The sequence below is a fragment of the Ptychodera flava genome, assembly GCF_041260155.1.
Source record: "Ptychodera flava strain L36383 chromosome 3 unlocalized genomic scaffold, AS_Pfla_20210202 Scaffold_26__1_contigs__length_13983176_pilon, whole genome shotgun sequence".
In the NCBI taxonomy this organism is placed as follows: Eukaryota; Metazoa; Hemichordata; class Enteropneusta; family Ptychoderidae; genus Ptychodera; species Ptychodera flava.
This window is the reverse complement of record NW_027248280.1, coordinates 5320892-5337523: the sequence shown is the minus strand read 5'-3', so window position 1 is coordinate 5337523 and position 16632 is coordinate 5320892. Positions and strand designations below refer to the sequence as shown.

At 37.1% G+C, this 16632-nt stretch overlaps 1 protein-coding gene across 2 annotated transcripts; it reads left to right on the top strand.

Annotated features, from left to right (window-relative positions):
• Window positions 1-7401: 7401 nt before the first annotated feature.
• LOC139126070 (carbohydrate sulfotransferase 11-like) lies at window positions 7402-15874 on the top strand. 2 transcript variants are annotated; one of them, XM_070692126.1, is made up of 5 exons: window positions 7402-7521; window positions 8448-8732; window positions 9063-9100; window positions 9499-10604; window positions 12241-15874. In XM_070692126.1, exons 2-4 carry the CDS (start codon window positions 8603-8605, stop codon window positions 10375-10377), a joined length of 1047 nt encoding a protein of 348 aa, XP_070548227.1. In that variant the 5' UTR covers window positions 7402-7521; window positions 8448-8602; the 3' UTR covers window positions 10378-10604; window positions 12241-15874. The 2 variants fall into 2 exon arrangements, with proteins under 2 accessions (XP_070548227.1, XP_070548228.1); XM_070692127.1 differs by lacking the exon at window positions 7402-7521 and adding an exon at window positions 7676-7863 and having other exon boundaries at window positions 12241-15866.
• Window positions 15875-16632: the final 758 nt, after the last annotated feature.

Sequence of the window (16632 nt, the reverse complement as noted above, 5' to 3'; positions counted from 1 at the left end):
AGCCCTAGGTTTTGACATCGTTGGTCTCAGAATGATCTGGTTTACTGTGTTGCAGGCTCAACACTTTGTCTCCTTCACATCCACACCTAACCCTCATTTGGTAAGTTTCGTCATACCCAACCAGCCCGTCCCTCTCTCCCTTCGTTTCAAATGTTAAGTTCCTGTTTTACTTTGCATAACAGTGAGTTTGAGTCAAACTATTGTGCAATGCAGGGTGCGTAATGTTGGAATTTATCACAATGCAGCAAGGCTTAAGAATACAGGGTCTACACAAAACAGTTTTACAAATTACTGTAATCCTAGGGGCTCAGGCTGCTTCATTAATCTAGGAAGTCCCTCCCAGGAAATCTCTGTTGTTTTTGTACCGACAATTGGGCACAGTGTTGTTTAGATGTGCTCAAAATACTGATTTGTTTCTACAGTGAGGGATGGTATGGTGATACACTTAGGAGTAAGTTTCCATTTGTAGATCAATTTTTTCCTTCATTTTGCAAGAAGTTTTTTAGAGGTGCCATCAAATATTTGATGGCCTTTTTCTACCATGTGCAAAGTGGAGATAGAATCCAGACTATTGCATTGGATCAGAACAAATATTGATAATACATGAATTAAAAAAAAATCCACATATAGGGAGTGCACACACTGATTGACAGATTCCTCTTTAGTGATGTAATGTGAACAGAATCTTGCGTTTCAGTTTGAGCAGAGGCATTACAGGGGCTGTTTTGTCATGCTAATAGATAAATTATTTCTTGTTGCATCTACTTTTCAGGCTGAAGTTCTATGCCAGGGTCCATGCATTGTCCTTGCAGTTCAGAGAGACAATGCTATCACATGCTTTGATCAGCTTCTAACAAGGTATGTACACACTCAAATGTAGAAAGTTGAATGTCACCACTGGATTCATTTTCAGAAAATGGTGTACTTTGTTTTTATCTGGTCACAACCATGGATTCCCAATCTGTTCTTGCTGTCAGATGAGAAACACATTGATTGACAGAAAGACAGAAGTGACTGCCATCATGGGAAAAAAGTTTGACCCTTTCAGGACACTCTTTGTAAGACAAGTAGGGTCATTATAGCATTATAGTTTGTCCTCTTCTGTATGTAGACTCTGCAGTGAGTCGTGTACATACTCACGTTGTAGTCTATCCTTAGAAACATGCCAATTTTATCGTTTCAGTCCGTACCAGGGTGACTCATTGCTGATGAAGTATGGACAGCTGATCATGAGAGCCAAGGATGTACCTCAGGTTTGTAACAGCACTCCTACAAAATAGTGCAACAATATTTTGCAGGATGTTCTCTCAAGCTTTGGAACATAGCACAAATGTCAGAGAATAATTCTTGGTTCTATTTTTTTAATAGTTCCTACGGGGAAAGTATTGACGTAGAGTGAGAGACTTCCATTTTTAATAGCATTTGTCTTCTGACTAATACAATGAGAATGCACCGCAGGGACACATATTTTGACTCTGAAATTCTGACAATACTGTTCAGGTCCACCATTCATGTATGCTCATTTTGAAGCTCATAGAGTATAAAGTTTTCCCCGTCTAATTTTTGTGAAAATGGAAAGTTATTTTTCCCGAGAGAATAGATAAAGTTATCTTGCTAGGCGACTTGGTGCCATACGTTGCGAGTTTGAACCCTTTTGAAACCACCGTATTATGACAGCCATTTTAAATTTCAAATGTCAATAAATTTGAGCCAATTTGTTTCTCTGGTACAGGAAAAAAATGATCAGTGTAAAGCATCCATAAGGAAAGTTTGGGCAAATGTTTAAGTCTCAGTTTTGAGTTGCATACTACTATGTAAGCAGTAGTTTTGAAGAGCAAGAAATTTCTGCCCAGCATCATCACAGGCTAATGGTGAACTCCAGCACACAGGATACCATCCATGCCTTTCTTATTCCCAAACATCACCACCTTAATCAACCTCTGTTTAACCGTAAGCTTCCACCTACATGACTGAAAACAATAGGATTTCACCAAAGCACCCGGCTGAAAGGGACGGCATGAATAAGTTTATTCTTTCTTTGCGTTTTGCAGGCTTCCAAATTCTTGGAGTTTTTCTTTGACAAGCTGATGCCACACAGCCAAGGGGAGATTATACCAACTCAATAGTTTTCTGTCAAGTTTTCCCTACATCCATCAAACCAGAGATTGCGTCCAGATTACCTCCATAGTTCCTTCTGGGACGACTGAGGATTGAACTTTCTCTTCTGGGAGTTTCTTACTGTTGTACTTATATATATGTATAGCAATTACAGTTTGTAAATAATTTTTTTACATTTTTTTTGTTGATTGAAATTATTTGTTATATGGCCAACCTGTTCAGTAACAGGAAGTTTGTTGTGAGGAAATTTGACCACAGTATTATTGTATGACAACACTGCTGTGTACCTACTTTTTGACATTTTCATGATAATATTCTTTCAGCACACATTGGCGTTTGTTTGCAGTCAGGGTCTTTTGTAGAAAGGGAAAATATTTCAAATTATTTCACAAACCAGTGCTCAATGTTCCCAAGGATGCAAACAAGTTTGTACTTATTCGTATAAAGAGATTACCCGTCCATGTTACAGCAGATCATTAGAGTTCATGAGTAAAATGCCTTGAATCAGACATTCAGATATTTTGCTGTCACACAGTAGAGTTGGTTCAATGGCAGGTATCTTTTGAAACTATTCCAACTCAAGCCACTGAGTGTGAAATATGTAATTTTTGAACTTCAGAAAGTTTCTGCTGATGTGCAGGGTGCTCGGAAGGTTATATCTGATTGGTCGATAGTTACTATTCTCAGCAACTTAGGGAGTCTATTTGTAGTATTCAATGATAACGACAAGATTCAGCTACCCAATTGGATAACAGCTTCCGAGACGCTGCACATCAGCCTGAAAGTTTAGGTGAGCAGGTGTTTTGTAAAACAGTTTTGACACTTGCCAAGTACACTTGATGGTAGTAAATGTATAATACCCAGATAATGTATCATACCATTGTACAGACATAGTCAGCTGGTGATGAAAACTTCCATTTCCTGCCGTAAATGTTTGCATTTTTCAAGAATATATTCAGCATTATATGTGTGTCAGTAACAGATTACTGAATAACGGTTTTGTAATTTGTATAATCCTTACAACTTGGTTTATTCCATCCATAGCTACGATGCCCTCCAAATGCAAAACTTATACTCTGACATTTACCCATACATTCTCGGCAATATTCTAGTTAAATATAGCTGTTGTTTTTTGACTTTTTTTAAAATTTGGTTTTAGTATATTACCATGCTGTAGCGAGTTACACACCATGCTAAGTACATAGCCACACAATGCTGTATTATTCTGTGTATAACCTATTGAATTATGAGTGGGCTGTGCACAGCAGTCTCTGCCTGATAGTACCATGTTCATGTGTAGAATTCAATTTAGGATTTCTCTCACTTAAGACATTTCTGAACTTACTTGTGCCAATTTGAGAATTTCTGCAGATCTTTGCAGGGCCCTACACCAAGTACACGTAACAAAATATGAAGATTTTCTCTCGTCAAGGAAAATTTTATTTAGACTGCGTCTGGCCAATTCAGGTATGGGATACAAAAATTACATGTGTTGTGTCAAAGCCAGGTAGTAGCAATTGTACGTTTCTGCTCTGTTGCAGATAATAGCAATGCTCTTACTTAAGCACATGCCAAGTATAACATTCAAAATTAACCATATTAAAACAGAAATCAAGTCAGTGTGTACCACTTGTACAACACAGATTGGATGACACTGTGATTTGAGATCAATCTATGATATATGCTTTGCACTGGAGTATATCAGTACATTTATTTCATGGAATTTTTGGCAAGACAAAATCAAGAGCTTTTGTAGAATCCACTGAGAAATTATTGTAGTGTACAGTCACTGCTGCAATGATCAACTTTGATTGAAAATGCGTCAAGTATTTACAACATGCCACAGCCAGACTGAAACCTCCAACATTTGAGGTATAACATCAAACTTGCAAAAAAAATTTTTCACCATTTGCGACTTTTTTCATGCCTGCAAAGTCAAACATTTACACAGGAAATATCAACGTTTTTGTTTTGGGGTGACTGAGTTTGGTTATAAAGCTAAACCTGTACCAACAATTTAGTACAAACACCACTCTGAACAAAACACTACTATATTGATACAAGTTTTCGGATTGAAAGCAACCAGTACATGTTATCTGTGTATTGTGTACCCCTTGGTACACTAACTGTAAAGGGCCCTGTATGCTGTTCTCAAGAATGTACTGAGTAAACCAGTATTACCAAAATTTGCAAATTCAGTGTTCTGCCAGTGTACCACACAGAAAGTTTGTGCCCGATTTTGTGGGAAATGAAAACAATTATCCTGTATCAAGCATCAAAATAGATGACAGTAAATGTGTGTCTTTTATTGGTGTCAATTTGTATTGTATAATCGAGTTACTTGGAAAGTGATGTTGTTTTACCACATTTTTTTCACAAACACCTTGTTTTATAACTTAAAAAACGAGTCTTTTGAACTTATTGATAGTTTGAGTAGGCAGTGAAGGAAAGAAAGAAATGTTATTTATGATAAATGTAAGCTGCCACCCCTCTTACGCAATGGCTGATTCCAATATCACAATTGAAAAGCATTTGGTTATACCTTGTGAGAGTACAACCAGATCTCAGGTCAGTTGTTAATATATGCATTGTCAAGTGACCAATGGGATGTGAAAACCAGAATGCAATATCTATTGATATGTAAATGAACTGTACAGATAAACTATAAAAAAGTATGTGTACAATAATTCTGTATCACTGTAAGATATGTAACTATATTCCTAAAATGATAAAAAACATTTATAACATTGTGTATCTATGTTATTGTCATCCGTATAATAATTATTGTTCTTCTCTTGAGGTTGAATTGAAATTGAAAGTGACCTACAATATGAATTACTGACATTCTAAGGCAATTTGGAAAATATTTTGAGATTTTGACACAGATAATACAGCAAAGGTACCACTGATACTATAAAACATTGAGTGTTTTTGTATCACAGCATGAAAGGAGTAGGGTCCAATACTTTCACCAGACTTTGATTCATCCTCAAGGTTTACAATAGGATTGTTGAACCTGTGTACAGGGAAATGGGGAGAAAAGTGTTCAAATTTTGCATGTCTTTTGTGAATTTGATAGATGGAAAGGCTCTGTTAGGCATATCAAATTTTCTTCTGTTCTATTTGATCTAAAGACATGCATGCATTCCAAGGATTAGATAAAGTACAAAGGCAGTGAAAGAAACATTCCAAGCTTAAGAGTTCACAGATTTGTAATCACATATCATTTATGAAGTCATGATCAACAAGTTGTCGTCTGCTAGAAGCTAAATTTGGAGTTTTTTCAGTTTCTTTGATCTCTAAGGTAGAATACACTCAAATATTTCCAACACTTTTCTGATCTACCTCTGGTGGAGGCTCATTTTAAAGCTGTTGGTGTAAGAAAAGTTTTTCACTGACTTAGTTTTTTTGAAATAGAAAATGTCATTTTTTCCCATAGAGTTATCACAGAGATGGTGACCATTTTGAGTGTAACTCTTTGTTAGTTTGATTCTCCGGTTCCAAAATTTGCACTGTGACCCCTGATTTTTATTCTCAATTTTGAAAGGGAATGGTTGAGAGTGTCCTGACCAAAGTTTAAGTAAGTCTTTCACTTTCAAAGTGCATACTTCCTTAAATAGCCAACGTTGGTGTTTACTCTTTCCACCCAAATATGTTTTTTGTTTTATTTATATGCGGAAAGTCTATGTGCAATGATATTTTTCTGTTGTTGACATGTTTAAGTTTTTGTTTTTGTAGTTTGTAGATACGGACTCACCACTCGCCTAACTTTTTCCTGTTCCATATATTTGTATCCCCTCATAACATCATAACTGTAAATTTGGAAATCCCCATATTCTAATAATAGAATCCTTCACTGACCCAATTCAGTCACAGATGAAAATCAGACAAAAAGGATATATTACCTCACAAAACACTAAATTAAGAAAGTTACCAAGAACTCCTGCACTGTCCTATCCTTTTGCTGTAGAATTGTGGTACACGTACAACCATGTTGGTCACTTTAGGAGAGTTTGGACTTACGTACAGGTAAAACACAGATGAAAAGGTGAAGTCATTGACAGTTAAAGATAACTAGCTAGTGTACACTGATAGACAGTGTGAGTATACACTATTGATACGATCACAGCTACTCCATCCACTGTGATCTGAATTATCTCAATACCAGAATTTTTTTCCTAATTAAAGCTTGCTCCCCTTGCATAACATGTGCCTGCATTTATGATAACAAAGATGTTTTGTATCACAGTTTAATGTAATTGTTTTGGATTGACATAATTTAACATGGTATTTGTTTTGCTGTAATAGCCCACAACATGGTTGTTTTTCATGTTCTAAACAAAGCAATAAATCGTTTTTTGCTTTTGTCAATATGTGTGATATTTTTTGACAAGTCACATCAAGTCAAAGCTGAAAGTTCTGTTCTTGAGTGTCTGTGTTTGTGTCATATTTATAAATAAGACGAATGTTTCACAACAGAGATAGCACTAAAATCATTTCAAATATGGCAATCTAATAGTATCGCACCTTGCCTTCTGTTCACAAATAAACTTTGTTGGGTTGGGCTGAGAGCCAAAGCTGAATTGTTCACCTTATAAAATTAATAGCAAAAGAACGAGAGGTATGCAGGTATTAAATGCAAATGACCGTTTTCTCCAGAATTCATTGATTTGGTCCTGTTTATTCTTGTAAATACTACCATCATATGGTAGAGCAAATGAATCTTTCGTCCAGTAGATGTGGTCTTCGAATGCACTGTGGGACATCCAACAGGCATATATTTAACATCTTGGGACTGAGGGTTTCCAGTACAGAAGACAGTATTGGTTGCCATGACACTGGTGTGAATTCATTAAGACTTTTAAACTGTTACACATTTTGGACAAAGTCTTCCGATTGAATTTTTTGTCATTTTAGAGACAAATTGTCATCGAATAGCTGTAAAAAATGCATTTAACATTTCTAGAAAATCTCCCAATGCGGGAAGGGGGTCTCCCTTTTGGTCTTGTGTGCCTTGCTTCTCTGAGGGTATGGTCCCACCTCTGTCTGAGACAAGCACTATTAAAAATAAAAAAGATAAACAATCATACGGATATGATGGAAATTGATATATCTTAAACAGGTGAAACATTTTGTGTTGGTCTCTGGACGCGTACAAGTGTACTTATCCCCAGAATGTACGTCTTCAGGCTGAAACATTATATTGATTTTATATGAAGCGAGTCTCACACGCGTATCCGAAGTGTAGGACGAATCTGAATCGATTCAAACACGGGGTCACAGGTCATAAATCACTGCACATTTAATAATGCATGCGCACATGTAACCCCCGGGGCATGTAAACAGGAACGTTGATTTCTTCTCCGAGTTCTTGGAAAGCCTGGCATTTCTTTTCAAGATTTTGTAAGTAGCTTCATATCTTGCCGTGCTTAGTATGTATTTGAAACGATCTCCGATAGCGATAACGACCAGATTCGTTTTCCACACACATCCTTCCTTGGACGATGTTAAAGTCATTCATAATTGTATGGTGTGTACCTAGCCCTGTGCATACATATTACATGGCTGTTTGTTCCCGGCGTTATACGCGCTGTATGGTGTACGTGTAAACATGCATGTGCTGGCAATATGGTTGCGAGTCAGCGAGGTCTTTTGTTCGTTTAATGACAGTGTTACAGGGGACTGAACACGAGAAAACTAGCGTTACGGAGGTCATTCTGAGGACACAGTGATGGAGGGATTGTGGTGAGAGAATTATATATGCTTGTTTACACCATGGAGCTAGAAACCATGGAGGTAGAAGGAGACGAAGCCCCATGTTGTTACACCATGAAGTCCTTCCTCATGTTTACCCACAGTCCCTCCACACACATACATACACAGCTCTGCATGGCAGGGCAGTATGTTAATTACCTCTCTCTCTCTCTCTCTCTCTCTCTCTCTCTCTCTCTCTCTCTCTCTCTGCAACCCCTCCCTTCACTTCTGTCAATATCGCTTTGTTCCTTCTCTCCCTCATTGTCTTGCCCCCTCCAACACTGTCAGTCTCTGTCCAGCCCTTCCTCCCCTTCCCACTGTCTGCCATCGTTTCCACTCTCTATGATCCACCATTGGCCTTCCTCCCGCTAGCCGCTCTCAATGGTGATTAATACAACACAGAAATAGTGTAGGAGCATATCGCATACAAAATACACAATACAAGTGATACTGCTGAAAGGCTGTACCACAAAAAATGAACTGAATTTTTGTGTGCAGCCAAAATGTTTGTCATCCCAAGCCACCACACATCAAACAGTATTACTTCATGATGAATCTTTGAATTTTCTCAACAGGAAACAAAACGTGTCATGAATGAGAAATCAGAATTTTGTTGTAAAAGAACACACTTGCAGTTGACTATGTGAATAAGATGAGACAATTGATTGACAGCTTAGGAGCTCCATACTACCTTGAATAAGAAGAGGAAGTCACCTGTACATATTTACTGATGAAGAACCAACAGGTTTCCTGCCCTCGGTACAGGCATTATGTTTGCTTACTGACTTTTGTCAGCCTAGCATGCCTGTCTGTCTCCGCACTGTTGCTGTTTGTACAGACCCAACACTATGACATCACAGGTGAGTGGGTATGTGGTTTCAATCTTACATGCCAGAATGCAATGAAAAGGTGGAAATTTTGTCCTGCAAGGAAAACCTTAAATAAATGTCCGGGTTGTGTGAACTCTGGAAGATAACTGATGTCAGTTTGGCCATGTGTCTCAAATAACAAGAATACTTTTAACATTCAACAAAATGTTTTGGTTATGTGCCAGAATCTGACAGCAATCATAAAAAGTGAGGCAGCATCTGCTGTTCTTGTCTGAGTGTAAAATATTTACAGACAACTTCATCAAACGTGTACATCCTTTTGTCCTTTTTGACTGATTGGTATATTTGCCTCTGTTTCAGATATAGCAGCAAGGCATGGTGAAACAGGTCATGAAAAGGTAAGTTGGGGGTCTGTTGGGGACGCTGTTTGCTTCACAAATCTGAAAATGTATAGTTTTGTTCATGGTCCCTTCTCTGCCGCTGCTACACTCGCTCACAAAAAATTCTGCTTTGCGCTATTCAATCTTTGACTGTTACTATATTGTACAAAGTCATCAGTCAGTAGTCTCTTGAGCAGTTCCCTGTGTTTACTTTAACCAAATAAAATAGTAAGTATGTTTCCAGCAACATAGCTCCGAGAATTAGGGAAGGTTCGGAGGAAATTTTGCTTACTGAACAATATTTAGGTGGGTTTTTCCAACACTGTGTTTCCAGTATTTTAATCAATCATACAAATGAAATGTCATCGTGTTAAAAATCTTGTGTTACTTTTATTGTTAAAATTTTATGCCTGCAGATGGCAAGAATTGTTAACTATACTCACCACCCAGTGGAGGAAAGACAAAGACTTATGCAGGAACACATAAGAGCTACCTGTAGGTCAAAGGGCATTGAGGGCGCTATGTATGACAAGTACTCACTCTACTTCCTACCCAAGTATGCCATCTTCAACAGAGAGCACAAATTGATGTTCTGTGGCATCCCTAAAGCCGGCGTCTCCAGCTGGAAGAAAGTTTTCCTGCAGTTAGAGGGTATTTACAATGGCATATTCAACAGCTCCGCAGATTTGCATCACTATTTCGTCCACCACAACGATAAACAGAAATATAACTACCTCCGTTACTCACCCTACGACGAACGCAAGAACATTGTTGATACATACCTGAAGTTCACGAGCACACGTAATCCATTTGAACGTCTTCTTTCGGCGTATCGTCAGAAATTTGAAGAGAAAAACGTTTTTAACAAAGGATTTCGTCGTAAATTTGGACCGAAAATCTCAGCGCGCAGTCGTAACTTCAACTCAGAGGAGGACACGGTGACTTTTCCTGAATTTATCGACTACATCCTCCATCAGTATAAATCGCACAGCTTTCCAAACATACACTGGGCGCCGATGCACAAACTGTGCCATCCCTGTCATATCAACTACGACATGGTCGTAAAGTTCGAAACTTTGCAAGCTGATGCCAGGCACCTGTTGCAACTAGCGAACATCAGCAACATCGTGGAATTTCCAGAGGGGGATACGCACGCCACAAACAGCTCGCACAGTGCAAAGCTGAAGTACTATTACTCACAACTCAACAGGGAAACCATTGACGCCATTTATCGGATGTATGAACCAGACTTTATTCTATATGGGTATGGATATCCCAAAGAACTGCTTAACTGATTGAATGAACATGTGATGTTTAACCCTTTTCCTGCCAAGTCCATATTTCACCATCAGGTCAAGATGGTTAAAATTAATGAAACACAACGTATTCTATATGATGTATTTTAACATAATACTGTACATTTGAAGGCTGTTGAAAACATAATACTGTAAAGTTGATTTTTTTTTGGACAAAAGATGCTATAACATACCAAGCCAAGTGAGTGAAAATATGTCATGTTTTGGCTTAAGGCTGCGTTCACAAATAACGATTAGGGGGGGGCTGGAGGAATTTCGATTGAAATCTTATTTTTTTTAAGATCCCCCCCCTAAGTACCCCAAAAAAATTTCAAATGCCCCCCCTCTATATGGTCAAAATTTTTCAAGTCCCCCCCCAACTATCACAGGCCCGCATATTTGTAAAGGATGTGAGCGCAGAAAAAATAAACATATTGCGCCGTTCCGCTCACAGGTGTTCAACACTACCTGTATTAGCACTTTCTATAGTCATATTCTCAAGGCAGTTCTTTAAATGCATCTGTGATTTTTTTAGATTTATTGGTCTAAAAGCCAACTTGAGTTAATCCAACTCTGGCCAGGTCAATTGCTCCTGCTGAGGAGCACACAAATGACAATCATGAGAGAGTAGGCAAATTGTGAATTCTGGCTAATTGCCATATTGCACTGTGACCTACCAAACTTTTTCCAAAACTACAAGACATCTATGAATTAGATGCTACTCTAAATGACAATACTGGAAGGTTAAAATGTTCCACCAAATAAATGTTTTAATCTCTGAAATTTTGGGTGTAATAATTTCAAATTTGGTTAAAAATAAATAATTCCATTTGGTCAAATATTTTTACTTTTAGTCTTTACTGTTCAAAGTTTTTACATCTGTATCATTTTATAACAAGAATATGAAAATTTAGAAAACCAAGCATGGTGACCCTATCTTTTTTCTGTAATATTTGATTATTCTTATATGCTAGAATTCAAACATTACTATGTGTTCTTGCATGTGTTGCTCTCTGGCCTGATCTTGTGTACAATTATGTTTCACTGTCATGAGCATCATTTGACCCAAATTCTTCTTCAACTACCATGTACATCAGAGTCAGAGCTATCTCTGTCACTGCTCAGGTATGCAGCACAGTGACACTGCAGGAGCAGAGCTTTAATGATAGTGACACTATCTGTAGGCAGTAGCTGTATTAACTTTGATAATTTTGGCAATATTTTTGTTCAGTTTTACAAATTTGTTCTAGTTCTACTCCCTACAGCCTGTTGAAATGTCTAGTATTCAGCTTGCTATCACAGCCTATTTATGTGTACCATGCATTTGTATCACTGACAACTGACTGTCAGTCTGGACTCCAATTAAATTATCACTAAATACATATTTATATTTATATATACAGGCTTTGTCGACAAACTAAATATTGTATGTTTGAGCATGCTGTAGGGAGATAGCAAGAAACTGTAGTTGTTATATTGCATAGGAATATTGCAGAAACCATTAACAGTTGCAACTTCTGCCCTGTTACGAGGCTCAAGTTTGTTTTTTTTAACACAAATCACACATTTAGATTTTTTCGAGATAAAAGTCATGAAATGTGACAAAATGGTTCTAAATTTTGTTAAATTATTTCTAACATTAAAACATTTTGATGACATTAAAAATGGTATTCATTTTTCATTGAATTATCTACAAAAGCTTGGAATTGGCAAATGTAAACACAAAAGGGAACAAAAAATTTTCAAGTCCCCCCCTATAGGTAGAGCAAAATTTTCAAGTCCCCCCTCTACTACCCCAAAAATTTTCGAATCCCCCCCCTGAATTCCTCCAGCCCCCCCCCTAACCGTTTTTTGTGAACGCAGCCTAATACCGCTTTTTACTGACTTGGCTGATGGGGAAGTAATACAGTTATTACTGTCTGGCAGGAAAAGGGTTAAGCAATAAATCACACCCAGTGAGGGGTACACCACAAGACTTTGACCGGTTTAGGACATATATGCACAAGTGATAGTAAGTGCACATATGGAGTGAACAGTCAAAACCGAGTAGGGTATACCCATTACTGACGTGGTTTACTGCTATTGCATCATAACAGTATATTGAAATTCTGGCATGAAGCGTCAAACAAGCTTTTCTCTCACTGAGAGCTCACGTCGTTCCAACTGTGCTGTATAGCAAAAATAGTACTGTTATTTTCACATCTCGATCGATCAGATTGCTGTATTCCATCATCAATATACTGGTATGACAAAATATGGACCATAGGGTGAGAAAGACCAATAACTGCCAAACAAAGATTACAAATATCAAAGGAAGACAACATATTCATGATGTAACCTCAGCCGTGAAGTTTAAGCGTATCACGAGGAAACACTTAATTTATATTTGAATAATGTTATATCACAGACCCTTGAGTCGAAGGAATTGATAAGTACTTAACATTAACAGCAAACAACTACTTCCAGATGTATCCTCTGATGCATAGAGTTCATAATAGCATCACTCACCGTTCTTTGATTCTGAGCGCTAAGTTTAGATCTTGATTTTCCATCAGATTGTCCAGCACGGCCAAGTTACAAGAGTTTTAGTCATGTAACTTTTCCACAGAAGACGCTCTACATTAGAGGAGAGTGTGTTGTCATTAGCTGACTGATTTAAGAAGCGGAATCACTTCCATCTTGACAGCAAAATCACCAACTGTGGTGAATGATGGGATAATCTCATTCGACTTCAAAGAAACTCAGTTCAGTACTTTGCATCCTTGAATTTTGGATTCCATGAAATTTTGTGCTAAATACTTGTATTGAAGTAATTTTTATGACCACCGTCATTCATCTCTACTTATATTTATGATCATGGATGAAACGTTTCAATGGGTATTCATAGTTTATGTGTGGCGAGCGAAACCGAACATTTATTTTGTGGGGAAAACTAATCTTTCTCAAGATTGGCAAAAAAGTGATGGAATCTGTCATCTTGAAAGCGGCAATTTTTCTGGATATTAGTTCACTTGAAACTGCTTTATCCTTGTTTAAAATTATAGTTGGGAAGAATCCTTTCTGTCCATTACTGTCAAAAAGAGGGCAATACTTAAGGTGTTTTGATTGGATGGTGGACATATTATGTTCTACTTGTGACTCTCTTTTCATGTTAAAAAATAACAATCTAAGATTTTGGATAGTAAACCAGACAAAAAAACTCTAAAAAATTAACTTACAGTTGCATCAATGGCAACTTTGAAACAATTGACCAGGTCAGCTGGCTTCTAATTGCATCCAGGCTACCAAAATGGCGTATTAAGTTTCCCCGGAGAGGAGGATATTTTGCAAAAAGAAAAGCAGGAAAACAAGCCATTTTCTAGTGGGACAGCTGGAAGATTGCATGATAATTTGATGAACTGTTGCAAATCCAAAAAGCAGTTTTGATGCTATGTTTTCTACCGTGTAGAATGTACACCAGGTTACAAGGGATTATAACTGACCTGGCTTCAAAGAAAATGCCATAGTTATCAATCCCTTCTATTCCACTCTATAGTCATATATATTCTTCCATAGAGAACAAGTATATTTTACAAAGTAGTCTATTTATGAATAGAGTTACTATAAAATTGGCGTCACAGTTTTGTAAATAACTCACTGTTGACTTTGAATAGAGAAGTGTATATTATAATGCCCAATGTGTCAGACTTTCCTATTCATGTATAGACGCTGTGTTGACAAACTAAATAGTTGGTGTTTCAACATGCTTTGGGGAATAGAACAAGAAATTACAATTGACAGAAAATAGTGAAAAAAATCATCAGATTTACAGCAAGTTGGCATTTCAATAGTTACTCATTTAACATTTATAAAAGGTGCAATATTTTTACTTCCAGTAAACTCATAGTAACGATAAACTGTAGTATGGATTATTTGACACTATTGTTGTCAAGGACTTATCGTAGTTAGATGTTATCTTGTGATAACTTATTATTTTAAATGTGAGCTTATTCCATACGTATAAGATGTTATGAAATTCAAATATCCAATTGTGTAACTTCAGGAGATCCATAGATGATACTTAACTCTGGAATGTAAATTTTATATTGGTGTGACCATTGGGAGTCTGTTGATGGGGATGGTGAGAACTGTGCATGATCTGCCCATCCTGAGTAAACATTCTCTGCGTCTCTACCCAGATGTAATGGTACATTCCGTAACTTTGGTTTAAACCACACACAATTCTGAGTACTATTTGCATAGGGCTGTTTGTGCTCTCAGCCCACACTTTTGCTACCTAATATTTCTTCACACACTGCCTGTTTTCTTTAAGGGTTATTTAATTTTGTCATCAGCAACATTTACTTGGACAATATTGTTTTCACTGGTTTGTCTAGTTCGTGAGTACGAGCAAGACATTTTCTCTGGATGTTCATGAAAAGGGGCAAATTATGCCATTGTACATGCAAAAGAAAGCTACCAGCAACCTCAATTTGAGACAACTCTATTGTTTCCACAGAAAAGTGTAAAATCATGTCTTCTGTGACGAAGAATGAGATTTTCTCTTCTGTCACACAAATGTTTAGATAACCGACTGTGTCAGGGAAGCCAAATGGTTACAGTCGTGCAGCTGATTTTGGGTTTGGTTTTCTGTATCTGCTTGTCAAATAACATTTGAGATTCATTCCATCTCAGTTTTTACATAGATTTCCAAAAAATTTGTCTAAAGTGAGACTGACTCACTCTTAACCTTCCTCATTGAAGAACTAAGAGTTAGAGTAGATGGAAATTTGTTGACTCTGAGACTCTGAGATCATGTCAGTTGTTGGCTACAACGATTTGAATAAAAACACAGGGGGTGGAATTTTGAAATACATAAAATAATGTAATCCCCCCCAAATCCAGGCAGACAGGAATATTTATATAAAAATGTGACAGCCTTGGTAGCCCTGTCGTTTAGTGCATTTTTGTCGTATGAATACAAATCACTCTCTCAGAATCGTTAAAGCACGAGTACGCCGGAGTGCGTCGAACGATGACAATATATGTAAACTACCCATCTCAGAGTCATTTGATCCCTTAGCCAAGAATTGGAATTTATAGAAGAATTGATAAATGATGAAATAAAATACAAATCACAGAGTCAACAAATTTCTGTCGACTACTAAGCTATAAGTTGTTGTGACAAACAAAGGAGTAGTAATGACAAGAACATTTGCTTTGTATTCTTTTAATAGAATGAGAATGTTTACTTTTATAGAGCTGAGATATAGCTCTGTATTGTACAATGCAATGTCCATTATTTGTGCTTTGAAGTTCAGTCCCTCCACAGTGCTTGAAGGATTCATTGTTGAGTGACATTGAATGTCACCAAAACTGTAAGCTAGCATTGGTCAAGGTCATTATATAAAGAGACAGAAAACAATGATCATGATATGATTTTTTTGAATGTAGACCATTACAGATATTTTGTTGACCATTTATTTGAATAAAGAGCAGATTAGAACTTGCACAACTTGCAGATGTTTTCCGTTTGATTGAATGGCAGATTGTCTAATTGTCACTATAATATTGAAACTCCAAGCTTACAATATCAGAACCTTCCCTTGATATGCAAATAATCCCCTACAGTTGGAAATTCTGAACAGTGGTGGCGCCCTACAAAAGATTTCTACTCTGTTCTCACCACTTGCAAAACTCAGTGTGGTGGGTAACGTTTTCATAAAATAAACACATGTGAAGGTATCTGAAAATTTAACACACAAAGTGACCGTCCTGTACGTACAAAAAAGAACATTTTAAAAAGAGTGTTTCAGTTAAGTGATATTGAAAATGCAAATAAAGCGAAGTTATTACAGTATTACATAAATTACTCGTTCCTAACCTAGGTTTCTCGTGTCCTTGCTGAGGCCTGTCCTCAAGTTTTGTAGTATGGTTGCATTCATTAAAACCCCCTAATCATTTTTTCTTATTTGATAAAACGTATAACATTTTGTAAAAGTAACTGAAAGTAAACAAATCTGGCAAATAAGCAGACCATGTTGAAGAACCTGTTCTGCAAGGTGTTTGTGAATACATGCGTCGACCGTGTATAAGAGACATTGCAATTTAATGATGTCCATGATTGTATTTTTTGATAAGTTTTCATCCTCTAAACAGAATTTTGCCGTATGCTCACATAGTTTAGTACATTTCTCACATCATCACGGTATACCTCCGTGTGTATTACTACATGCAAGTGGACAATTATCTATTTAGCGACAGAAAATTAACAGA